The following is a 22087-nucleotide window of genomic DNA, read 5'->3' as shown; positions in this document are numbered from 1 at the left end:
GTCCCAATGGCGGGATGGGGTGGCTGCTCTGGGCTGGCTGGGGGAAGGGGCTGCCCTGCTGTGATGGGCTGGGGGGGACATGGGGCTTCAGAGGCTGTTGCAGGGGCTGGAGCTGCCCCCGGAGCTCAGCTGGGCAGGAGCAGTGCAAGGTGCAGGATGGGCTCGGGCAGGACAAGCCCTGTTGGGCGAGGCAGCTCCCAGCGGGGTGCAGGTGCTGGGGAAGGACCTGGGGATCTCGGCGCCTCTAGGCTCTGCTCCAGGTCACCCCTCGGCAGGCTGGGAGCAGGGGCTGACAGCCCAGGCACCTGGGTTGCAGCCCTGCTCTGCCCAGGCCATGCTGGGTGGAGAGGGTTTACCTGAGGTGGGGATAAGCTGGCAGCTACCCAGTGGGCGTGAGCAATGGGGCACGGAGACTCGAGGCAGTTTAACCATTAAACCCTGGCGTCTTGGAGGAGGCAGAGGGTTGGGCCTGCCACTTCACACTGGACCTTGCCCCCTTCTCCCCCAGCTCTCCCACAAGCCATGAAGCAGACAGGAGGTGAGCCAGGGCTGGGGGCATGGGCAAGGGGCTAGCTCAGTTGCAGCTGCAGCCGCCTCCTTAGCATGAGCCTGGGCTTGCTCCTGGAGAATTGGGTGGGGGTCTCTTATTCTGGGGCTCCAGACAGACAGTTTCCCCACCTCACAGAGCAAGGGGTCCCCTGGGGAACTCAGGGAGGCCTCCCTGGGTAACACCTAGGGGCTAATTTGGCATCCAAACCTGGCCCCTTTCCTAGGGTCCCACCCTCCTCCTAAATCTCTGACCCCACAATGGCCTATAGCTGAGACCCACCCCCAGCCCTCCAGCTCTGGGGCCCAGCTGCTCCTCTCTGTGCTCACGGTAGCCCGGGTTCATGCTTGCTGGCTCCCCCATCCTCACTTTGCCTGGCTGGCTGCCGCAGCACGGGGCTGGGGTGGGGCTGGGTCATGAGTCCCAAGCGGATCGGAGCGAGCGGGTGGCCACAGTGCAGTCCCCAGGGTCCCCTGTGCTGCTGCCTTAGCACCTGCTGGCTGGAGCCATGGTGGGGCTGAGACTTTCGGGGCTGCCCCAGCCCTGCACTAAGCCGCGATACAGTGCTGCGGAGGCCAGAGGTGCTGGCAGTCATTGGGTTGGGGAAATGGAGCATGTGTGTGTACATGCATGTCCCTGCATGCCAGGGCACATTGCACCAGTGTCCCCCCTGCCTGCAGCTCTGCAGGTCTCCCCACCCAGACAGACCATACCCAGCCATCCCCTGGGTTGGGCTGTGGATCTGGGCCAGGGTGGAGAGCTCCCCGGACTGGTTTTGTGCCCAGATAGATTGCACTCAGCTTGCTGCCCTGGACAGGCTGGGAGAGGGGACCAAGCTGGCTGCAGCCATGACAAGCTGCCAGTCTGACTCCAAGCCTTCCCTTCACAGGCCTCGAGGACACCAAGGACCTAATCCTGTAAGTACCAGCTGCTCCCACACCTCAGCTCTGGGGTCCTCTATAGCACCTCGCAGGGAGGAGGATCCCTCCATGGCCACGTGGGTCTTTGCAGCTGCTAGGGCCAGTGCAAGCATCATGGGCATGGTGGGGACCCTGGATTGCTGCAGGCACTGCAAGAGCTGGGGGGACCCATTGGACTGGGCCATGGGGCAGGCACAGGGTCTAGGGCTCCAGCCTGGCTTCCCATCTTGTCCTCGCAGGAAGTTCACGTTCAACCCGAAGGATGGGATCGACAACCCAGCTCTGTCGCTGGCTGAGGACACAGGTAAGGGCCTCTGGGGCGGCCTGGCAGCACGGTGATAGGGGACGATGGCAGGGCTGTAGCCAGTGGTGAGCTTGGACTGTTTGGCCCCTGCCAGCTCTATCCTCTCTTATTTGGACTCTGGGCATGGACAAATGCAGACCATGCAGACCAGCCCCACAGGATCACTCCAGGGCATACATGCACGGACACTCATGTGCTGTGTGCACACGGTGACCCAGGCAGGGCTGGATGTGTTCTGGACTATGGGAATATATGAGCCTACCACTCAGGTTGCCCACAGCTGCATCTGTGCCAAGACATGGGCAAGCATGGCTATGGGTGCACACGTATGCATGGGGCACAGGACATGCAGGCACATGTCAGCCAGAGGGAGTGGGCTGAGACCCCCCAGGGCAGGACTCCAGTGTCCGGTCCTTGCATCCCTGCAGGCTCCCATGGCCTGCCGGCCCCTGCTCAGGGTTGGGGGCTCTCTGGCTCTGCTCCCCTGCAGACAGGGACAGCGAGGGACAGCCCCGCTTCTACCTGCTGAGCCGCAGCCCCAGTGAAATCTTTGGCTTCTACCTGCGCACGGAGCTGGGGCACACCGGGCACGTCATCCGCCAGCTGGAGCCGGGGGGGCCAGCCCAGCGCCAGGGCCTGCAGGATGGTGACCGGCTCCTGCAGGTCAACGGTGAGGATGTGGACAGCATGGAGCACCTCAGGGTATGCCGGAGGCTTGCGGGGGTTGTATGGGTGAATTGGTCTGCAGCTCGAGGGCCCTCCCCGAGCCTGGAGGCTCCAGAGCCCCATGCCCCAGCTTCCAGGCATTGCTTCAAATCCATTAGCACCCAAAACAAGTTTGCTGAGTCTCAACCCAGCTCCCAGAAGCCAGCCCCCACCCGGTGCTCCCTGGCCCAAGCTGCCAGTCCCACCTGGAAGCCCACGGTATCAGCCATGGGCAGCGGCCCTAGGAGCGCCCCTCCAGGGCAGGACTGAACTCCTAGGTGTGGCAAGACTCTGGTCCTTGTCCCTGGTGAGTGGTGCCCCTGGTCCCAGTGGCAGGACTGACTGTGCAAGGGGCTCTGTGGCAGGTGGTGCAGAAGATCAAGGCCAGTGGGACCCAGGTGTCCGTGACCGTGCTGGATGGCAACACCTACGAGGTGGCGAAGGCCCTTGGCAGGGATGTGGGCGCGATGCTGCCGGGCATCGCAAGGCCGCTCCTCTGCTACATCACCAAGGACAAGAGCAGCTTTGGCTTCAGCGTGTCTGCTCCAGAAGGTAACGGGGGCTGCGGGGTGCTGCCGGCACCTCCTGTGCTCCAGCTCTGGCCCCCAGGCTGTGAGCTTCCCCGCTGCCATTAGGAGCCAGTGTTACCCCCGGTTCTGCCTCCCCGCAGGCGTGAAGGGCACGTTCCGGCTGTCCGTGGTGCACGATGGGCCGGCTGATAGGGCAGGGGTGCCTGATGGCTGCTGGCTCCTGGAGCTCAACGGGGCCAGTGTGAAGAACTGCTCCTACACTCAGCTCAGCCGGAAGGTACCTGTCCAGCCTGGTGCCCGCGTGGAGGCTGTGCCACGGGGAAGATGCCTTGAGTGTTGTCTCCCTCCTGCCTTCCATGATGCCATTCCCTGCCTCTGCCCTGCCCCTCAGCTGCTGCTCTGACCCCCCCGCCCTGGGCAGCCGCTAAGGGCCCCTGCTACCCACCTCCACCCCTCCCTGTCCCCTTCTGCATCCGTCCTTTCCCATTCCCACGTCTGCTTTTCCCCAGCCCGTCACGTCACCCTAGAGCTGAGGTCCAGGCACCAGCTCAGTGCAAGGTACCAGGCAGCCTTGGGGCCAAAAGTCCCTTGTCCTGAAGTTCCCCCTGACCAAATCCCACCTCAGATGTAGGCTCCTGTGGGTGTTCAATGCAGGCACTGTGCCCAGGCCTGTCTGGCAGGGGGGCATGAGGGGCTGCAAACCCCATCCCCAGGCTCTCCCCAGGCTCACTTTGCCATTCCCCCCTGGCCCAGCTGAAGCAGAGTGGGAGCCAGGTGACGCTGCTGGTGCTGGACGCGGTAGATGAGGAGCTGTGCCGCCACCGGGGCCTGCGGGTCACGGCTGCCATGGCCGATGCCTCCCGTCTGCCCTTCCGGGTTAGAAAGCTGCACATGGTGAAGGGCCCCAAGGGCTACGGGTTCCTGCTCCAGGAGGAGCCAAGCTGCACCATAGGCATCGGTAAGGGGCTGATGGCGGGAGCAGAGGGCTGGGATCCAGGGGGAGCTGGGCTCAACCCTGACACTGGCTGTGTGGGGGGCCCTGGGCATGTCCCTCCTTCCTTCATGCCTCAGTTTCCCTCTCTCCAACCTCCCTCCAAGGGGACACTGGTGCATGGGTGCCTTTGGGTTGTCTCTCTCTGTTCTCCCCCACCCTCCAGGGCAGTTCCTGCGGGAGGTGGATGTGGGGCTGCCGGCTGAGCAGGCAGGCATGAGGGATGGCGACCGGCTGCTGGCAGTAAATGGCAAGAGCGTGGAGGAGCTGGACCACCAGCAGATCGTGCTGCTCATCCGGGCCAGTGGCCCCCAGGTGACACTGCTGGTCATCGATGCCCAAGGAAATGCCTTCTTCAATGCAGTACGTCGTGGGGGGCTGGCCACGTGGTCCCGGCCCTGTGGGGTCACCAGTGCCCCTGGCAGAGGGGGCCGGGGCATATCTCCAGCCAAGCCCCTTGGCTCTTCCAGATAGGGCTGTCCCCGCTGCTCTTCTACGAGGACCAGGACACTGCATCGGGCACTCATGCCTCCTCTCCCGGCCTGCCCCACACCCCCTGCCACCACCGTGCCGGGGGGCCACAGGACATCATTGACGAGCCAGAGAGCTGCACCACGCAGGTAACAGCACCTGGCAGGGGCAGCTCCAGGACTCTGTGCCCAGCCCAGCCCCACCTGGCCCCTCTGAGTGCTTGGATGCCCAGCCCCATACCCTGATCTGCCCTCCTGCCCCCAACTGATTTCCCAGCTTGAGCTGCTGCAGTGTGTGGGGGCCTCGGTTTGGGAGTCAGGACTCCTGGGTGCCGTTCGTCCCAGGGCGGTCTGGGGTCAGAGCCAGAGGGTCCCTGCCTCACCCACCAGTGGGTCACCCTGGAGAGGGGCAGGGGGGTTTCTGAGCTGTGGGCCTGCTCTTCTCAGGCAGTTCTGGGGGCAGTCGGGGATGCAGTGACCGTGGTCAGGGGCAGCAAGGTGGAGCAGCAGGTGGCAGAGAGCAGCCCCCAGGTGATGCTCCCAGAGGGGGAGCAGGGCAGGTGCCACAGCTCCTGGGACCCCAACCTCGTTGCTGCGGCCGAGCGCGCCCATGCTGGGGAGGCTGCTGCTGGGACCATGACCCTGCTGGGCTCTGGGTAGGTTAGTGTGGGAGGCCCAGATCCCTCCTGCTACTCCAGATCCCCCGCACATGCATTACCCCGGGGCAAGGGGCTCTGCGGAGGGTGTGGAGCTGGAGGGGCCTGGGCAGCCCCTGGCTGTAGCCACAGCCTCTGAGACTCAGCAGCTCTCAACTGGTGAGGGGGCTGTCCTCAGAAGTGGGAAGGGGACAAGTCTCTAAGCAGAGGGGGATTGGATCATGCCGGGGCTTTTGGTTCCTCTGCCCCTGCCCCTTCCCCTTCCCCTTCCCCAGCTAAAGCACAGCCCTGCACTGCCCAGCAGGGCTCTGGGGCAGGTGGAGCTGCTGGAGGCTGCCCTTCCTCTGTCCCACGCAGGCATCACCGTGGGAGGGCCCAAAGGAGATGAGTCAGTTGTTGTAGCTGCTCTGCGGCCCCCAGCTCTGCAGAGCCCCCGGCGCACGCTTTGCACACACATTGCACTGAGATTCCTTCCCTGGCGGCACGTCCCAGCGAAGGGCTGCACTGACCGGCTTGGAGCACAGGATATCCTGGCGCAGGAGCAGGGCTCCCAGGTGTCTCCGTGGACAGCGGTGGCTCTGCCTGGGAGGGCACCCCTGGAAACCATCCAGCAGTGGCCCAATGATTGCTAACAGGCATGGTTGCCCCACTTGGAGCTGGAAGCCAAGCCTGGCTTTGCCCACTTGCTGCTCACACACAGAGGAGACGGCTCAGAAGCAGTGAAGCCACTCTAGTCCTGGCTTTACTCACAACCCTGCCCGACCCTGGGGACCCAGCTGGCAGGAGGAGAAAACAATTTGGGTGGGGGGATCGGGACCATGGGGTCAGCTCCTGGATGCTGGCACCAGCCCCATGGGGATGGACCTGACCTAGAGGGACTCTGGTCTGGTCAGCAGAAGCTGGCTCGGGTCTACAGGGATGGGCCCACAGGGAGCACCTGACGCCCGACATGGTGCCCGCTGCTACAGAAGATGGGGAGAGCCTGCCCCTTCCCTGCAGCGAGCCCTGGTGCAGCATTCCCCCACCCCCTGCAATCATGTCATGCAATCAAAGCCTGATTAAATCATCTGAACCGCTGATCACTGCAGCAGCCTTGAACCTACAGGAATGATCTCGGGGTGAGGCAGGTCTCAGCAAGTGCCCCAGGCTCCCTGCTGCACGGAGCTGGGCTCTGGAGGGAGGGAGGTCAGGCTGCCAGACCGCAGCTCTGGGCACTGCCCCAGCTTGGGAGAATGCCTAGGGGAACATTGCTGGGTGCTGCTGCCCGGGGCCTGGCAGAGTTGGGCATCGCCCCTGCCCATCTCTGTCCCAGGCTGGGCGCTACATCTCCAGGGGGTTGAGGCCAAAGTCTCGCAGCCTCTCCTTGTGCTCCATGTGGATGGCCGTGGCTTCCCGCTCCCAGCGCAGCTTTGCAGAGGCCAGCTTGGCCAGGACACCATCCAGGCTGCCCTGTGGGGGCAGGGAGAGTCAGGCACAGTGGGATGCCTGCATGTGTGTGTGGCAGCAGGCAGTGCCCCAGGAGCCTAGATGCCAGGGCGAGGGGCACCCCCATACACATAGCTTCTGTGCCTGCAGGTCACCACCCTCCTCTCCCCATGTCTGGGAGCAGGAGGCAGCAGGGAACTCCATGAGCTTCCCTGCCCTTTCTGCCGGCACCTGGGGGGTCCAATCTCATTGCCACCGCCCTGCGGGGTGACTCACGTGCAGGATCTGCTCGTACTCAGTCTTCATGGTGTCGATCTTGGCCTGCAGCTCGGTGAGGCTCCGGTCCTTCTCGCCCAGCGTCCGCTCACTCTCCTCCCGGGCCTGCTGGCTCTGCTGGCGGCACACGGCTGCAGGGGGATGGGGGTGAGAAGGAGCAGGGCTGGGGGCTGAGCAGCTGCAGGAGGTAAGGGGTGGCTGGAGTGGGGGAGACTGTGGGAACTGGAATGAGCTGGAGTATCGATGCCCATGGATCATGCTGGGACATCGGGCACAGGGTCTAGTCTGACATCTCTGGCAATGCCTAGCAAGGTGGTGCTGCTAGGGAGAAGAGCCCACCATGGCAGGGAGAGGGGGGATTTGTACCGAGCTGCTCCTGGAGCTGTGTCACCTCGGCCTCCAGGCACTGGATGCGAGTCTCTGTCTGCCGCTGCAGCTCCTGGTACTGCCGGATCATCTCTGCGGGGAGAACAGGGCTGAGCCCGGCTGCCAGAGTCAAGTCCCTGGCTGTGTCACTTATACACCGGGTGCACAGGCCACTAAGGGACTTGCCCGTGGCCACCCAGGAAGCCTGTGGCACACCATCCCCAGCTCCCAGGGCCTGTGAAACCCCATGGCGGGCAGAGCTAGAGCAGTTCTGCAGGGCAGGGAGGGATGGGGGGCTCTGTAGCTAGGTGGGGGTGGCTGGGGGTAGCCTAGGGTGGCATGATGATGGCAGAACTGCTCGTCTTGCAGGGCCCTGCATGGAATGGAGCCAAAGGAAATATGGGGCAACCCATGGCACTGCTCCCAGCCTGCTGCACCCAGCCCAGCGTCCCCTGCACGCCTACCAGCTCTGACCCACCTTCATAAATGTCCCTCTTGTCCTCCCGTGCTGTCTCCAGCTCCTGCTCCAGCTCCTGCAGCCGCAGCTGCAGCCCCTCGCTGTCCGCCTTCGCCTGCCTGGCCACATCCCTCCGGAGCACTGGAAGTGACAGGCAGGTTAGGACCCTGCCCTGTGCTCTCTTCTTGTCGGCTGACCCTGGCCAGAAGCTGGCAGCATTACCCCGGCACAGCTGCCAGGAGCCCAGGTCTGGGGACCGCAGCCACGGGCCCCTCCTGGCGTGGGGGTGGGTGCTGGCTTGGACCCTACGGGGCTGCAGTGTGTGTCAGTGAAGACCCTCAGCTGGGCGACCATGGGACCAGTAGTGCTCCCAGTGGTGCAGGGAACTGCTGTGGTTGTGAGAGTCCCTGGCCCCAGCCCTGGCCCCAGCTCCTTGCTCCTGGGCCAATTCCTGCAGGCGTTCACCAGCTCTGTGGCCAGAGGGGATCCCTGCAACCATCCTGGGCTTGCTGTGCCCCAGGGCTTCCACCACCTCGCAGCGGCACATCTCAGCTGCGGGTCAGTGCATGGCAATGGTCCTAGATGGGGAGATGTCTGTACCACCCTGCCCACAGTCTGCCCCTCCTGTCACCTGGCAGGGCTCATGTCCCCACTGCCCACCCAGGCCAGGGGCTTACCCAGGTGCCTCCTGAGGGTGTCCACCTCCAGAGCTGTCTTCCGGGACTCCTCAGCTTCGCCTGCTGCATAGACAGAGCACAATCACGCATGCAAGACGGAGCATCGTTGGGCATTGGACACCTCCTCCCTGGGCTGGGGAAGCTCAAGTGTGTGGGGCAGGGGTTCAGGGTCCCCCAGGGCTCTGATCCAGAAGCCTTGGCTTTCCTATAGCTTCCATGTGAAGCTGGGGTCTCCCCCAGCCCTATCGGGGCCAGTCCAGGGCTAATCTCAAAACTGCTCTGTACCCACACCACACCTGGGAAATGGGGAACATGGCACTGGCTTCAAGCAGGACGTGCTGGTGCCTGTGTCCCATATACCCCCAGCACTGGGTTTCCCTGCTTATGCTGGTTACACCCCAGTGGGAGGCACGGGGCTCCTACAGGGTGGTCGGCAGCTTGTCCTGGCCCCTGGCTCCAGCTGCCTGCTGCCTCTCATCAGCCAGGAGGGGCTGGGCTGCTTTGGGATGGGGGAAGCTGAGAAGGGACATGGTGCATCCCTGCAGCCTGGGGGGCAGGACCTGGGGAAGGTTTCTGCCCATGCATGGGATTCCCGCTCACCTGCTGCAGGCTGCTTCTTCTTCTGTCTCCCTCCTTTCTTCCCCTTGCCCTTGGCCTTGGGGGCCATGCTCCTGGTTTGTCTGTGAGGAGAAACGGGCAAGGGGTATTGAGGCTCCCCCAGAGCTTCTAGGTGATGCTGCATGGAGGAGAGGCCGGATGGGAAGGCCACTTCAGCCTGGCATTTCCTGCACGGGCTGCAGGCATGGAGGGAACGGAGGCAGACCACGCTTGCAGCTGGGCTGTACCGTCCCAGGGCAGCACGGAAGGTAACCAAGACCCCCAGCAGTCCTCTGCCATGGGGCACTGGGGAAAGCGCACCATCCATCACTCACATCATCCCTCTAACAGGCAACACCTCCCCCAGAGATTGCTGGGCCCATGCCACAGCTGGGGAAACTGAGGCACAGAAAACAAAGGCGGCGAACCCAACAAACCAAATCAACCCAAGCCCTCCCCCCACAAATCCTGACTCCCAATGTCCCCTGCCCAGCCCATAGCCCCCCCCAATCCCTCCCAGCCTCCTGTTCTTCTGCTATTCCTCTCCATTTGCCGCACAAAAACCAGCCACATGCTGCAACAGCTCTGCAAGGGGAAGAGGCTTGTAGATGATCGTTTCCAATGAATCTCCCCCAAACCTCAAGTACCTGGAAGTGAAGGGCTTCTTGCGTGCGAGGCTGCAGATTTCCAGCAGGAAATGTAACTGGCCTGGCATGAATGGCGTGGGGAAAGCCAATCAGCTGGGAAGGCACAGCAGGCTGGTGTCGGGGAGCCTATCCCAGCCTGGGAAAAGCCGGCAGCTTTGCATTGCTAGGCAGCAGGCTGCTGGCTGCTATAGCGACCGGGGAAGCTTGGCAGCCAGGGGCTGGGCTGCAGGGTCTGAGGCAGGCGCAGGACTTGGCAGATCCCACGTCCTTTGCATCCAAGATGCTGGAAGGGGGAAGGCTGTGACATCTCCCAGCATCGCAGCACAGCAGCTGGGCCAGGGTCAGACGGGTTGGGAGAGCAGCCCACAGCCGCACGCCTGCTCTGAGACCCGCGTACACATGCAGAGCGGCAGAGGGTGACACACATGCACACAGAAACAGCTCCCAGGCTCAGATACACATGTGCACACACGCATGCAAGCACGTGGACTCGTGCTTTCTATGTGTGTCACGTTTTCTCCACGGAGGCCTTGCTCCTGCCCTTGGGGAGGTCAGGCTGTGGGGCCAGTCATGCAGAGCCCTGCTGTGTGACCGATTCCCTTCGCCTTTTCCTGAAACCTGTCGGGATGTCTTCAACCTGCTCTTTCCCAGGTGGATGGCGCCTCCCCACACTGCAATCTGCCTTGTTTAGGGCAGAGATGGGAGCATGTGCTTTGCCTCCCCTCCTATGTGGACTGCTCTCCCTCTGTGCCTCAGTTTCCCCATGTGTCAGATGAGGGTGGGACTCCATGGAGCACCTAGGTGACGACTTGAGCCAGACCCCTGGCTGGTGTAGGAGCCTGGCTGCTTGCACTGGTTGCAGGCCCCGTGTGTGTGAGCGAATCACCGGGAGCTTTGCGTGCATGAGAACAGATCGGGACTAAAAAATACATACATCTCAATCTAGGGGTCTAGATCTGGATTTTGTGACTCAACCTCCTCCAAGGCAACGGCACCACAGCTCTGCTCTTCACCTTTCTCCTTCCACAATCTCCCTCTAGCGTGCGCAGTACTGTGGTTTTGCAGGCTCAGGCCACCCCTGATGGAGGGGGAAGGGAACAGGGGAAGCAGAGAGATGAATTACAGCAGGGCTTTTGCTTTTGGCACCGTTGTCAACCAAAACACCCCGAGGGACACCGACAAGCTCCTGCACATTGTTCTTGAGCTGCTTTATTAGCTGGCCGTCCTCGCTGTTGGCTGCAGCATTTGGAGGGAGATGGATGGCAGGCTCGGAGCTCCGTGCTGGGCTGCGTGGAGCAAGCAGGTTTTCTCCCGGACAGAAGAGGAGCTGCATGAAGGCAGATGGGGCTCCACATGGGGAGAAAGGGTGTGTGAGATGAGACCCCAGACTCATCTGTTGCTGCTAATGTCTCCTGGCGCTGTGTCTTTGCTGCCCTCTTGGCACTTCCTCAGGCTTCAGGAGCACACTGATTCATAGATTCATCAACTGTAAGGCCAGAAGGGACCTTGGGAGATCGTCAGGTCCAGCCCCATGCACCAAGCAGGAAAGGCTCTTGCAAGGCATGATTATAGTACCCCACTATGGCTCTGCGGGAAGCAGCAGGTCCTCTCTGTGGGTCTTGGTCGCTGATTTTATGCAAAGCCTGCCTCTCAGGAGAGCTTAACTACATGTCCCATGCTGGGGCAGTGGAGACATGCTCCCACGACTCTTTCTGGCCAGGGCAGTCCTGTTCCCCAGCTAAGGACAGCCTGACTAAGTACCTACCCCGCATCAGGTCAGGGCCAGGGCAGGCAGAAAGTGTTGTGAAGAATTCCCCTGAATGCCCCACCCAACTGGATGAGGAGAGGGAGGACCACACCAGCAAGCCCAAGGCCTGAAGGCACAGGATCTGTGCCATGATGGAAGATGCCTTCTTCAGTCAACAGTTTTCCAAAGCCAAGCGAGCTCTGTCAGTCCCAGTGCGCTCGGCCCCTGGAGGATAATGCCATCGGCCTGGCTCCACTTCCGGATTTTTTTTTAATTGGAAATTTTTGATGCATAGAAAAAGGAACCTGGCTTTTCAAAATAGGGAACTGCTCCTGTTTTGCAACATCTGTACAATAATCTGCTCGCAGCTGAGCAACCCTGGGGGAGGGATGGGAGGCTACTAATGAAGCAACCGCGGTCAAGGAGCTGGGTTGAAGAAGCAGCAAATCCCTTCTTGAGTGCTAGCTCTGTTGCCTTCATAGAGGAACCGGAGCACGCAGGGGATTGCCAAACCAGCAGCAGCCGGGTTTTATACTGGGGCATTCGGTGTGAACAGGCAGAAATCTCTCTGATGAATCCTTTTGTGTTAAAAAGTGGTGATTTGGCTCAATGGGGATGTTGCCCTGATTTGTTTTGCTTTCCCTGAACTGTTTTTCAAGAAAGAAAAAAAAAAAGGGAAAATACCTCCTCTCAAAAAAAAAAATATATAGATAGATATAGATACACACACACACACACACATATATATTTGAGATGTTTTAAACAAAAGACATTGGTTATTTTTGTCGACTTCACATATCCCTCCTACATGTACGTCACTTTGAGTAGGGTCCATTGATAGTAATGCTAAATAAAAAGCTCGAACAAATCCTCCACTTGCTTCTAAACCAGTTTTACCATCATTTGTTGATGTGCCAAAAAGTGTGAGGGTGTTTTGATCTGGGACCGAGTCTTCCCCCCACCACTATAATTGCAAACAAACCTCTTCCCTCAGGTCTTGGCAGGAGCCCCTTTGAAATACATGCACAGGTGGCAAATGAATGGATGCTCAGCCTGGAAACTAGGCTCCTGACAGATTGGCATGCATGTGAAGGACCCAGTGGAACAATTGGGCAGATGTTTGCCTTGAGGTCCTTGGTCTGCATGTCCCCTGCACCTCCTGTCTTGGAGGGCTCTGGGCACTGGCAGCAGCCCTCCGTGCCAATGGGGCTTCACTGCAGCAGGAACTGGGCATGGAGGATTTTGCTGGGATGGAGCATGCATTATGCTCAGCCATTTCCCCCCTTGCAACAGGCAGGAGAGGGCCCGGGTGGTAAAAATCACAGTTAAAAATATCCTCTTTATTTAAATCCATTTTGTACAACTGCAAATTTACATTTGGGGGCTTAACCTTCTTCCCATTTCATGGTCTTCACATAGATGCCGTTTAATCAGCTCTCCAACTCGCTTTCTGATGGGGCAATCTGGGGTCTATGGGCAGACTGCGCTGTGTGAGAAGCCACACGGTCAAAATCCTCCTCAGTGCCAAAACAGACAAGCCCAAGGGCCTCACTAACCTCATTCCTATATGAACATCCCACCTGTGCACCCAGCGGATGAGAAACTACCCCGGGATGCGTGCCGTGGCCAGCAGCTCCCCGCGTGTTGAATTTCCCCAGTGCTGCAGTGCTGTTCCAGCCCAGCTCTTAGCTTGGACCCATATTCCCACACCCCCGGGGGCTCCTGCACAGCCCTTCATTAGGGGCCTTCACAGGCTGTCTGGGAGCTTAATTTGGGGAGATGACTTTTGCAGTGGGTGTATCTGCCATTGCACAGTATGGCAGATGCACTGACAGTCTCAGTCTCCTGCTCGTTGTCTGTGGCAAACTGGCTTTGCTGTAGAGCGAGAGATTTCACCTTGCTGCCGGTTTCTGAGAAAAAGAGGATTTATCCTCCAATGCCGCAGACACTTGTCGCACTGTAAGCACAGGCCTGGGGACCCTTCCTGGGAGTTCATGGAAACCAGCAGCTTCGGGGCTGATCCTAGCTGGTCTCGGCTTTCATGCTCTTGGGCAGGGATTTATTTCATCTCCTTCAAGTCAGAGACTGGAGGGGGGAAGGCATGAACCCCCGGGTGAGTCCCTCCTCTTCCCACCCCAAAGCAATCGGGACACAGCTCATTGGGAAGGTCCAGGGATCCCCCTCATGGGGACTCTGCAACTGCACAAATGGCAACCGGTCAATATTTCACGTGCATTTAAATCCAGCCAGATTTAAAATACATTTTAAAAAGCAATACTTAAAACTGGCAATGATGTAAATGCTATATTAAAATTGCAGATTTAAATGCACAGTTTAAATAGCCCCGATTTAAATGCAGTTTTTCAATTGCACTGATTTAAATGCACTATTTCAATTGTGGGTTTAAAAGCATTGTTTCAGCAGTCCTGATTTAAATGAGATATTTAAATCATTCTTATTTCAATGCACTATTTCAATCGCGGAGTTAAATGCATGGCTTAAATAGCCCTGATTTAAATGTGGCATTTAAACTGTTCATACTTACATATACTATTTATTTTGTGCTGGTTTAAAATGCGATGTTTCAATCATGGATTTAAACGCGTGGTTGAAATAGCCTTGATTTAAAACGCAGCGTTTACAACGTGTTTATTTCAATGCAATCTTTCAAGTGCAGATTTAAACGCAGTTTCACTAGCCCCCATTGAAAGGCAACATTTCAATTGTTCTTCTTTAAATACAAAATTTCAATCGAGAATTAAAAGGCATTTTTTAAATAGCCCTGATTCAAAGGCAATATTTAAACCGTTGTTATTTAAATACAATATTTAAAAAGCTTATTGAAACACACCTTTTCAATGGCCTCGATTTAAATGCAATATTTAAATTGCTCTGATTGAAATGCAACATGCAAATAGGCTGTTTAAATACACTATTTCAATAGCCCTGGTTTAAAAGCGGTATTTAAAGGGCCGTGTGTTAAATGCCCCATTTAAATCGCCCCCATATAAGCCATATATATAACTCCGCCCCGCCCCGCCCCGCCCCGCCCCGCCCCAGCCTAGCAGGGCTCTGCCCTCACCAAACATGGCCGCCGAGAAGGCCTTGCCGCCGCACTGCGCACGCTCCGCCCGGCGGCCGGCGGAGCGGAAAGGGGAGGCGGTGCCCCGGCCGCGAGGGGGCGGGGCTCGGCAGGAGGAAGCGCGCGCCGGCAGGGCCCGGGCAGCCAATCCGCGGGGCCCCCTCCGCAGCGAGGGGCGGGGCCGGCGCTCCCGCCTCATCCAATCGGCGCAGCCCGGAGCCGGGCCCCCTCTGGCGGCTGCCAATGAGCGCGCGGCGCTGGGAGCGGTTGTCCCGCCCCCGCCCCGTCGGGCGCCGTCGCCTCCTCAGCCCGGCGGTGTCCGGGAGCGGCCCGGGCTCGGCAGCACCGCGCTCCCCATGTCGGCGCCGCTGAAGAAGGGCCCGGGCGGCCTGATCGGGCTCATGAAGGACGCCTTCCAGCCGCACCACCACCACCTCGGCCCGCACCAGCCCGGCGCCGTGGACAAGAAGACCGTGGAGAAGTCCTGGAAGCTCATGGACAAGGTGCGGGGCCGGGGTGGGCGGGTAGGAGGAGGCAGATGTGGGGGAGGGGCGCGGGGGGAGCGGGGGTGGGGGAGGGGCGGGGTGTGGGGGGAGCGGGGGAGGGGTGGGGTAGGAGGCGGCAGATGTGGGGGAGGGGCGGGGTGGTAGCTGTGGGGGAGGGGCAGCCGAGGTGGGGTGTTGGCAGGGGGCGGGGGGCGCAGGAAGGGAGTGGAGTCTCCTGCCCCCGGCGCCTGGGGGGGCAGCCCGCTTGCTCCCCGCTGCCACCCCAAAGTCGAGGAGCTCGTGGCCCCGGGAGCCTCGGGGCCGGGCCGGGAAAGCCTGACTCGCCCCCCTCCGTGATAAATATGTGGTGCTGTAGAAGGGAAATCAAACCACCAGCTGGGGATGGGACCCCCTGCTTTCAATCACCCCGTCTGACTGATTGTCGGGGAGATGTGCCGCCTTCCCTCTGTATCCAGCGAGGTGACACCAGCGCCGTGCGCTTCGGCAGGGTTGGAAATCAGGGAAGTTGCTTTAAATGGGTTTTTTTTCCTCATACATGTCACTTTCGGGAACCTCATTTTGAGATTTTTTTTTTTTTTTTACCCTTTCTTGTGCTGTTGAATGTCAGGAGTGAGAGCCGAGACCAGAGGCCTGCATGGGGCTGAGATGCGTTTAGGGCTGAAGTGAATGGCAGGGTTCATACTGCCAGTTTCCATCGAAAGTGACGAGCGCAATAGACCTAATGCACAATGAAAGCACTTGGAGAGCTGCCTGTGATACTGAGGCACCTTCCCCTCTGGGAACAGGATGGGCAGGGCTGATGGGCATACCTCCTGCAATTAAGCTACGGGCCCAAGCATTTCACTTCTTCTTCCTCTTGTCTCTCTGGCTCCAAATCTCCTGCAGCGGATATTGTTGTAGCTCCGTTGATGCTAGAGGGCTGAGTAGAAGGGATCTCTTATTCCAAAAGAAGACCAATAAATCACAGTCATGGCAGAAGTTCCCATTAAGGGTTGCCTGGCTGGCCAAGCTTATCGTTATGGCTTTCTGTGCTCTAGCTGAGACAAGAGGTGGGATACAGGCAGGGAATCAGATGTAGAAAGGAGTGGGCTACGTGCATGTCTTTGTCCATATGGATGCCAGGATTTGGTTGCAGAGATGCAGCTCCTTCCAGTCCAGATCTTCCTTCCGTGCACATGCTGGGCGTGCGCACGTGCTCCTGTGACACAATATGGATTAGTCCATCCAAAAAATGGATTTAAAGAGGAAGAATGGAGCTCTCTTGGCAATACAGGCATGGCCTATTGTTGCATTTTTCTGGGCAGTTTTAAGGTACTTTTGTCCCTTGTTCTCTCTGGAGCTGGTCTTGGTCGTAAATGTTCTCCCTACCGTGAAATTATGAGCAAGGAAATGAAGCCAAGTGAGCTGTAATGTTAAGGGGTGTTGGTTGTAGCCGTGATGGTCTAAGGACATAGGCAGACAAGGTTCTTTGGCTAAATGTGATATTAGACCAACTAAATCATTGGGAAAAAAAATGGTTTTTTGCAATTTTTTGGGTACAGGCACCCTTCTTCAAGTCTATTTAGTTGGTCTAATAAAAGATATCACATTTACCCAAAGACCCTTGTCTGCCTGTAGTTTTAAGAAACTCTCGTCCATGAGCACAGGTGAACTAACTTTGCAACCGTACGGTGAGGTACTTGCACTTGTACTGCAAATTTTGCGTGTTTTTAATTTGTAGCTATATTGAACATACAAGGTCCCAGTGATCCAAATGGCTGGGCCTCTGCATCTCTATGGAGTCCCATTGACCTCGAGGGGAGGGTGGCTCTGAATAGGCCTAATCATCTTTCTGCACAGTTAGTTCAGGTTTGGGCCTACAGTAGAAAATCCGATTAGTGATTCAAGGAACTCTCGGGTATTTCACTTGACCCTGGAGATCGTGGTAAGGAAGATGGAGCTAGGGAAAATGCTTATGGAAGGGCTTCTATGTGTTGTCAGCTTCCGCTGTCAAACCTAAAGTCATAGTGGTGCATAGGGAAGTACTTGGTGGGTGCATGATAAAGAAGTGATCTTGTAGATTAGACATGCAGGGTATGGTTGTAAGTGTAAAATACTCCTGACTTGAGTCCATTTGCCTAATCTCTTAAATCAGATATTCTCCCTGAAGCAGTCAAGCATGCCTGAATTTCCTGCCTGTGCCAATAATTATGCAGAAGCTCTTGTCCGTTCTCTGTGCCCTAAGCTGTTTGTTCGACAGGTTCCCGTCTTCCAAATGCTCTGCTTTGAAGCCTTATTTTCCTCTTTTTATTAATTGTGTCACATCTTCTTCCCACAGTTGCATCTGATAACATGGTATGGATATAGGGGCCAGAACGCCTTCCCTTCTCTGTCCAGTGTGCTGTTCATTTGCAGATATCTCTTTCCTTGGCTTACTATGCATGCCTTGGCTGTTGATATGGGCTTCCTTAGGGAGGCTTGCATTGGGTTTTGTGACTAGGGATGAGTTTTCATTAACAGGGCAGTGTGAAACTTCCTGGATACTCAAATTTTAAGCAAATAGGCTGTTTGCTAGAATGTGAGTCATGGTGTAGTTGTAGAGCTCCCCTGGTGAACTCCTGTACAGAATGCAAGCATTCAGTACACTGGACTGGTCCACAGGTTCTGCGTGTAGTCAAAGAATAATTTGGCGGTTTCCAGAATAACATAAATGTGCCACCGGCAAGAAGCTGGGCGCCAGAAAATCTCTCCCCAGTGTTTCACACGGATGTCATGGCCTTCTGAGTGCATCCTGTCCAGTTTCTAATATGCTTGTATCACTTCAGAAAACCTCCCACCCTGGCTTATCTGCACCATTTAGGCCTGCTTGAACCTGACTCTTGCAGCTTCTGCTTTACGTGAGTGAATCCAATCTAACATGCAGAATGACTGCACACGCAAGTGGTGGGGTTGGGTGGGGCATTCAAGACTTTTTTTTCACCCTTTCAGGGAAGGAATACTGGCACGTTTCTTTACCACTTTTGGCAGACCATGGTTTGGCATTTAAGCGCAAGCTGCAGCTTGTCTGAGCTGCGTGGCTTGTGCACCCTCTTGGAACTGAAATAGTGTTGGGTCTGTGCTTTGCATGGATCCTGCTGCCTCTTCAACTCTTCTGAGACAAACCAGGCCAGACTCCTTTATGCACTAATACACTGTTGCTGATTGTCAAGTTTTGGTTCCCTGTGTTCCTGTGCTGTTAGGTATGTGCATCAGTAAAATTCCAGTCCAAGACCTTTTGTTTGCTGATATGATACAGCCTAACAATACTCGAGTATTATGAGGTTAACATTAATCTCTAGATCCAACTGGAGGCCCTGATCATGTTCCGCTTGTGCCAGGTACTGCACAGATACAGAAAAAGGTACTGTCCACATCCCAAAGAGGATGCTACTCTACTACTGCTACTACTGCTACTCTACTGCTAGTGCAATGCAGGCCAATAATTTAGGATTGCTACCCCCTTTGGTCTCATTAGATCCACGTCATTCTGTGCTACTCAGTAATAATAATAATTGGCAATCCCTCACAGCCAAGGATCCTTGTCTTCCATGGCTATATTTCATGCCTTTATTTGTGACTGATAGGATCCCGTATGTGAGGTTTTAGTGCAGTTTTCTTAAATACTGCTCAAATTGGGCAGTGAACCTTTTATATACTCTGGATAAGTACTTTGTCTTAAATTCTAGAAGACAAGAACTGGGGCATGGCTAATTATGGTTATAACCATTTCTCCCATCCATGTAAGCAAGATCAAGCTTTACTTCTGTATTATAAGCAGTTTTGGCACAGAGCATTTACAGATGACTACCGGCCACTTTAAAATGTCATGCTCTTCTGTACTCTAGGAAGTGTTGCTGGCAATTTACTGCTTAATTAGGTAAAGTTCATTATTTTTTTTATCTAGGGAGTAGGGTTGACTCGTGCCTTTGAGACTGTGTGTGCCCTCAGATATTTTGTGGGCCTGCAGATTGCTGTGACAAACAGTACAGTAAGCAACAGTCATTCCTTGCACTGCCTGTAGCCATCCTGTGCAGATTACTACACTAAAATGGGAGGAATTCTTGTCAATCTATTATCACATTTGCTCATCTTTTCACTGTGGATAGCAATTAAAGCAGTGTTTAATATATCAGAAACCATGTCGTGAAGTAATTTGCACTGCCTTGGCTGGAGGAATTGTTTTATACCTTTCTATTAATGATGCAGTTGATGACAATTTCCTGTGGAACATAATCTAGGCAGCAGAATATCAAATAAGCATTTTAGCATTGCTCTTGGGTGGTATTTGAGGAAGTGGATGTGGAAATTATAAATGCGAGGTAGTGCTTTTTATGTGGAGGAGATGGAAGAGTAGGTTTGATGCCACAAAAGAGAATGGAGGCCTCTGAGCTAACGTGGAGACTAGGGTTTTTATCTTGAATATCTGTGCCACTTGAGCATGCTTTTCAAAGTGATGGTGGGAAATGTCAGAGCTGGGCACCTCTTGGTAATGGAGGTGGGGGCCTGGTATGGCTTCAGCTGAGGGTGAGAGAGAGAAGTCGGAGGTGGTGTTGGATGGCTGTTGGCTCCAGATAAAATGAGACGTTGAAGCCCCTCGGAGATCTGTTTTAGGAACCTGGTGTAGGAAGAGAAACATTTAGTGCCAGTGCCTAGGGGGCAGCCAAAAATAGGGAGGCCTTGTGATTGGCAGTATACTGATAGGGAGTGGGAGGTAGTCCCTGCCTTGAAGGCCTTCCAGTCTGAGTTGACAAGACGGACAAAGGTGTGGGGGAAGGGTTTAGAGGAAACTCATTAGTTGCGTGTATTTTTGGAGAGCGTAGGTTCATGTAGAAGGAGGTACAGCAACTGGAGTGGAGGGGGGCTGAAGGGAAGAGGCTCGGGGTTGGAGCAGCAGTGCATTGAAACTTGGAAGAGGGGGTGGAGGAATTGGCAGTTAGCGGTCTTTGGAGGGGCACTCTCAAATCATAACTCGTAAGTAAATGTATACACCTGCGGAAATAGGTTGGATTATTAAAGGGACCCATCCACTTTGACACTGTCCCTTTGAATGCTTCTCACTATCTTTGTCACAAGCTGTGTCAGGCAACTAGAAAAAGAAAAGAGCAGCATATTTCTATTGCCTTTAAAAAAAAACAAAAAAACCCCCAACCCAACAACAATTCAAAAACTCTGTGGCACCACTTCACATAGTGTCATTTTTTCACTGCTTCCCCATTCTGGTTAGTTCCTCTGTTTGTGTGTGTTTGTAACAAAGCAAAAGGGAAGGGAAACATTTTGAAAAAGGAAATGGGAAGGGGTAATGACAGGAAGGAGTCAAGAAGGGTTTTGGGCCACATCTACAATATGCAGCTCAGTTGAATTTAATGGAACGGCTGGAATAAATATGAAATAAATGCAATAAACATGAAACTAAGTGAGCCTGAAGCCAGGGGGAAATGTAAACATCCATTGTATGTGTAATTATGTTTGCTCTTTGCTTACACTTTACACTTCCTTTGGCTTGGAAAATGAAAATGCACGAAGTCAATGTCAGTATTGATTATAATGAGTTTAACTTTAGGGTTTTCCCTGCTAAAAGGTTTAAAACCCCGTGCGGGAATGCGTTTTGTCGGGATTTTTCAAAGTATAGAAACGTTTCTGTTAGTAAGAGGCTCGTTTCTTTCAAAAAACATTGAAAGCCAGCCTGGATTTGACAGGACCTCTTAAGGTAACAACGCAGAAGTGAGCTGAAAATGGAAATTTCCCTGTTTACTGCAGTAACACCTAATCCAAAGTACTTGCTGCCTTTTTGAACTTCTTCTAACATTGTCTGGCAGCAGGCAGGCAAGGCGAGGGAGCGAAGCGCATGGTAATTTGCTGCTTTCCCAGAGCCGCGAGCATTCCTCTGGACATCGTCATGATGCTGCAAGTGCCCAAGCCGAGGAGGAGGCAAAGTGCAACTGCTTGCTTTTGGTGCTACCGAAGAAGGAAAGCAGCCCCGTTTGCCAGCCACAGGAGTTTGGAGGCAGCTTGCTGCATGTTCCCATGCTTGGGTGGCTCAAGCAGCAGTGCTCTGGACTCCAGCTATCGAAGTAATTGTCGGTTTGGTGAATAATTAAGCTGTGTTTAAAATTCATGCAGCAACGAAGCCAAAGTTTTCCTGCTTTTCTTGTCTGTTAGCCACTTTTTTGGGAGGTTTATAGAGGCCGCTTTTAAGAGGATTTTTGTAGAGTTTGTGAAGAGTGCCTGGCTTGTTGTTTCTGGGAGAAAAACATGTCCAATTGATATCAAGTCAGCCTGTGAAGTTACTGACAGTCAGTAGGTCTGCTTCCTACTTAGCTGGAGAGTTTCAAGAGATAAGAGGCTGTGCTGTTTCCTTTTCCAGCTGACCCAGAGAAATGACTGTTCTGTTCCTGAGCCTTGCTTGCTTCATGGAGTTTCCCTGTAACACATCAAGAGTTGTCTTTTCATAAAAAGTTTTGAACCCAGGTGAAAAATGAACGTAGGTCTCCCAGAAAAATACCCGGGCTGTTTGCTGCAAGCTTTGGAGAAATGCTGAAAGCATTATTGGGTTTTATACATGTTGCAGAATGAAACTCTTCTCAGAAGAGAATTGTGTTAACGTTTGGTTCCCTGGTGTGGTTCACTTTGCAGCTGCTTTACTGCTAAGCATATTGCGACAGAGGTGTCAAAATCGGTGGGGTGACTTGACCACATGCTTCTCAACTACTTGTCTAGGTCTAAGACTTGTCTGCTGCTTCAAAATGGAGGGGGAAGTTTCACTGGTTTGTGTGCCTGTCGTTTTGGGGGACAATTCACCCATCTGAAACTTCCCTTCCCTTCATAGAGATGGAGTGTATACTGAAAGAACTAATATGAGCTGTTGGAAGCGTTGTTGGAAGATGTAAGTTGTCTTCTCAGGCTCTTTCTGCACCTACCTGCAGGCCGAGTGAAATGCTTAAAGCTCCATTTCAAATTGGTTATTGGGTTTTCAGTTAGGGATTTTGAGAGGGGAGAGTAGTGGGTTGCCTGTCAGGGAACCACTTGTACCTCTCAGGGTGCTAGGCAATGGTAAGTAGCGATCACCAAGTTTTGTGCCAGTACTGTAATAATGCACAAAGGCCCCCAGTTGTTCTTGAAGCTTTTCTCCCTGTCAGTCTCCCTAAGGCCGGCTGAATTTGCTGCAG

The 22087-nt window shown here is 55.3% G+C and overlaps 3 protein-coding genes across 4 annotated transcripts in view; 2 read left to right on the top strand and 1 right to left on the bottom strand.

The window, feature by feature from the left end:
- The first annotated feature begins 85 nt into the window (after positions 1–85).
- NHERF4 (NHERF family PDZ scaffold protein 4) lies at positions 86–6200 on the top strand. 2 transcript variants are annotated; one of them, XM_019490157.2, is made up of 11 exons: positions 86–538; positions 1437–1464; positions 1707–1771; positions 2262–2473; positions 2842–3028; positions 3147–3283; positions 3760–3964; positions 4164–4360; positions 4468–4617; positions 4915–5123; positions 5481–6200. In XM_019490157.2, exons 1-11 carry the CDS (start codon positions 523–525, stop codon positions 5509–5511), a joined length of 1437 nt encoding a protein of 478 aa, XP_019345702.2. In that variant the 5' UTR covers positions 86–522; the 3' UTR covers positions 5512–6200. The 2 variants fall into 2 exon arrangements, with proteins under 2 accessions (XP_019345702.2, XP_019345703.2); XM_019490158.2 differs by lacking the exon at positions 4915–5123 and having other exon boundaries at positions 93–538.
- Positions 5643–9683, bottom strand: CCDC153 (coiled-coil domain containing 153). The gene is made up of 7 exons (XM_019490159.2): positions 9569–9683; positions 8925–9004; positions 8325–8387; positions 7669–7788; positions 7191–7283; positions 6825–6955; positions 5643–6572 (listed from the first exon to the last, which is right to left on the bottom strand). Exons 1-7 carry the CDS (start codon positions 9634–9636, stop codon positions 6444–6446), a joined length of 684 nt encoding a protein of 227 aa, XP_019345704.1. The 5' UTR covers positions 9637–9683; the 3' UTR covers positions 5643–6443.
- Positions 9684–14678: 4995 nt separating this feature from the next.
- Positions 14679–22087, top strand: part of CBL (Cbl proto-oncogene) — a 48013-nt gene continuing 40604 nt past the window's right edge. The window contains exon 1 of the mRNA XM_059719963.1: positions 14679–14900. Within this exon, the coding sequence (XP_059575946.1) occupies positions 14754–14900 (147 nt within the window). The 5' untranslated portion in view covers positions 14679–14753. The remainder of the gene's footprint in view (positions 14901–22087) is intronic.

The sequence above is a fragment of the Alligator mississippiensis genome, chromosome 16 (assembly GCF_030867095.1).
Source record: "Alligator mississippiensis isolate rAllMis1 chromosome 16, rAllMis1, whole genome shotgun sequence".
NCBI classification, from domain to species: Eukaryota; Metazoa; Chordata; order Crocodylia; family Alligatoridae; genus Alligator; species Alligator mississippiensis.
The sequence above is the reverse complement of the archived record's forward strand: the minus strand, read 5'-3'. Positions and strand labels throughout refer to the sequence as shown.

Bases quoted from the DNA above. Each gene is read 5' to 3' on its own strand.
- NHERF4 (XM_019490157.2), top strand. The intron at 2,474-2,841 runs GTATGCCGGAGG...GCTCTGTGGCAG, and splicing joins ACAGCATGGAGCACCTCAGG to GTGGTGCAGAAGATCAAGGC. The intron at 3,284-3,759 runs GTACCTGTCCAG...CCCCTGGCCCAG, and splicing joins ACACTCAGCTCAGCCGGAAG to CTGAAGCAGAGTGGGAGCCA.
- CCDC153 (XM_019490159.2), bottom strand. From the start codon at position 9,636: ATGCCAGGCCAGTTACATTTCCTGCTGGAAATCTGCAGCCTCGCACGC. The intron at 8,388-8,924 runs GTGAGCGGGAAT...CTGTCTATGCAG, and splicing joins GAAGAAGCAGCCTGCAGCAG to CAGGCGAAGCTGAGGAGTCC. The intron at 7,789-8,324 runs GTAAGCCCCTGG...TGTCACTTCCAG, and splicing joins CACCCTCAGGAGGCACCTGG to TGCTCCGGAGGGATGTGGCC.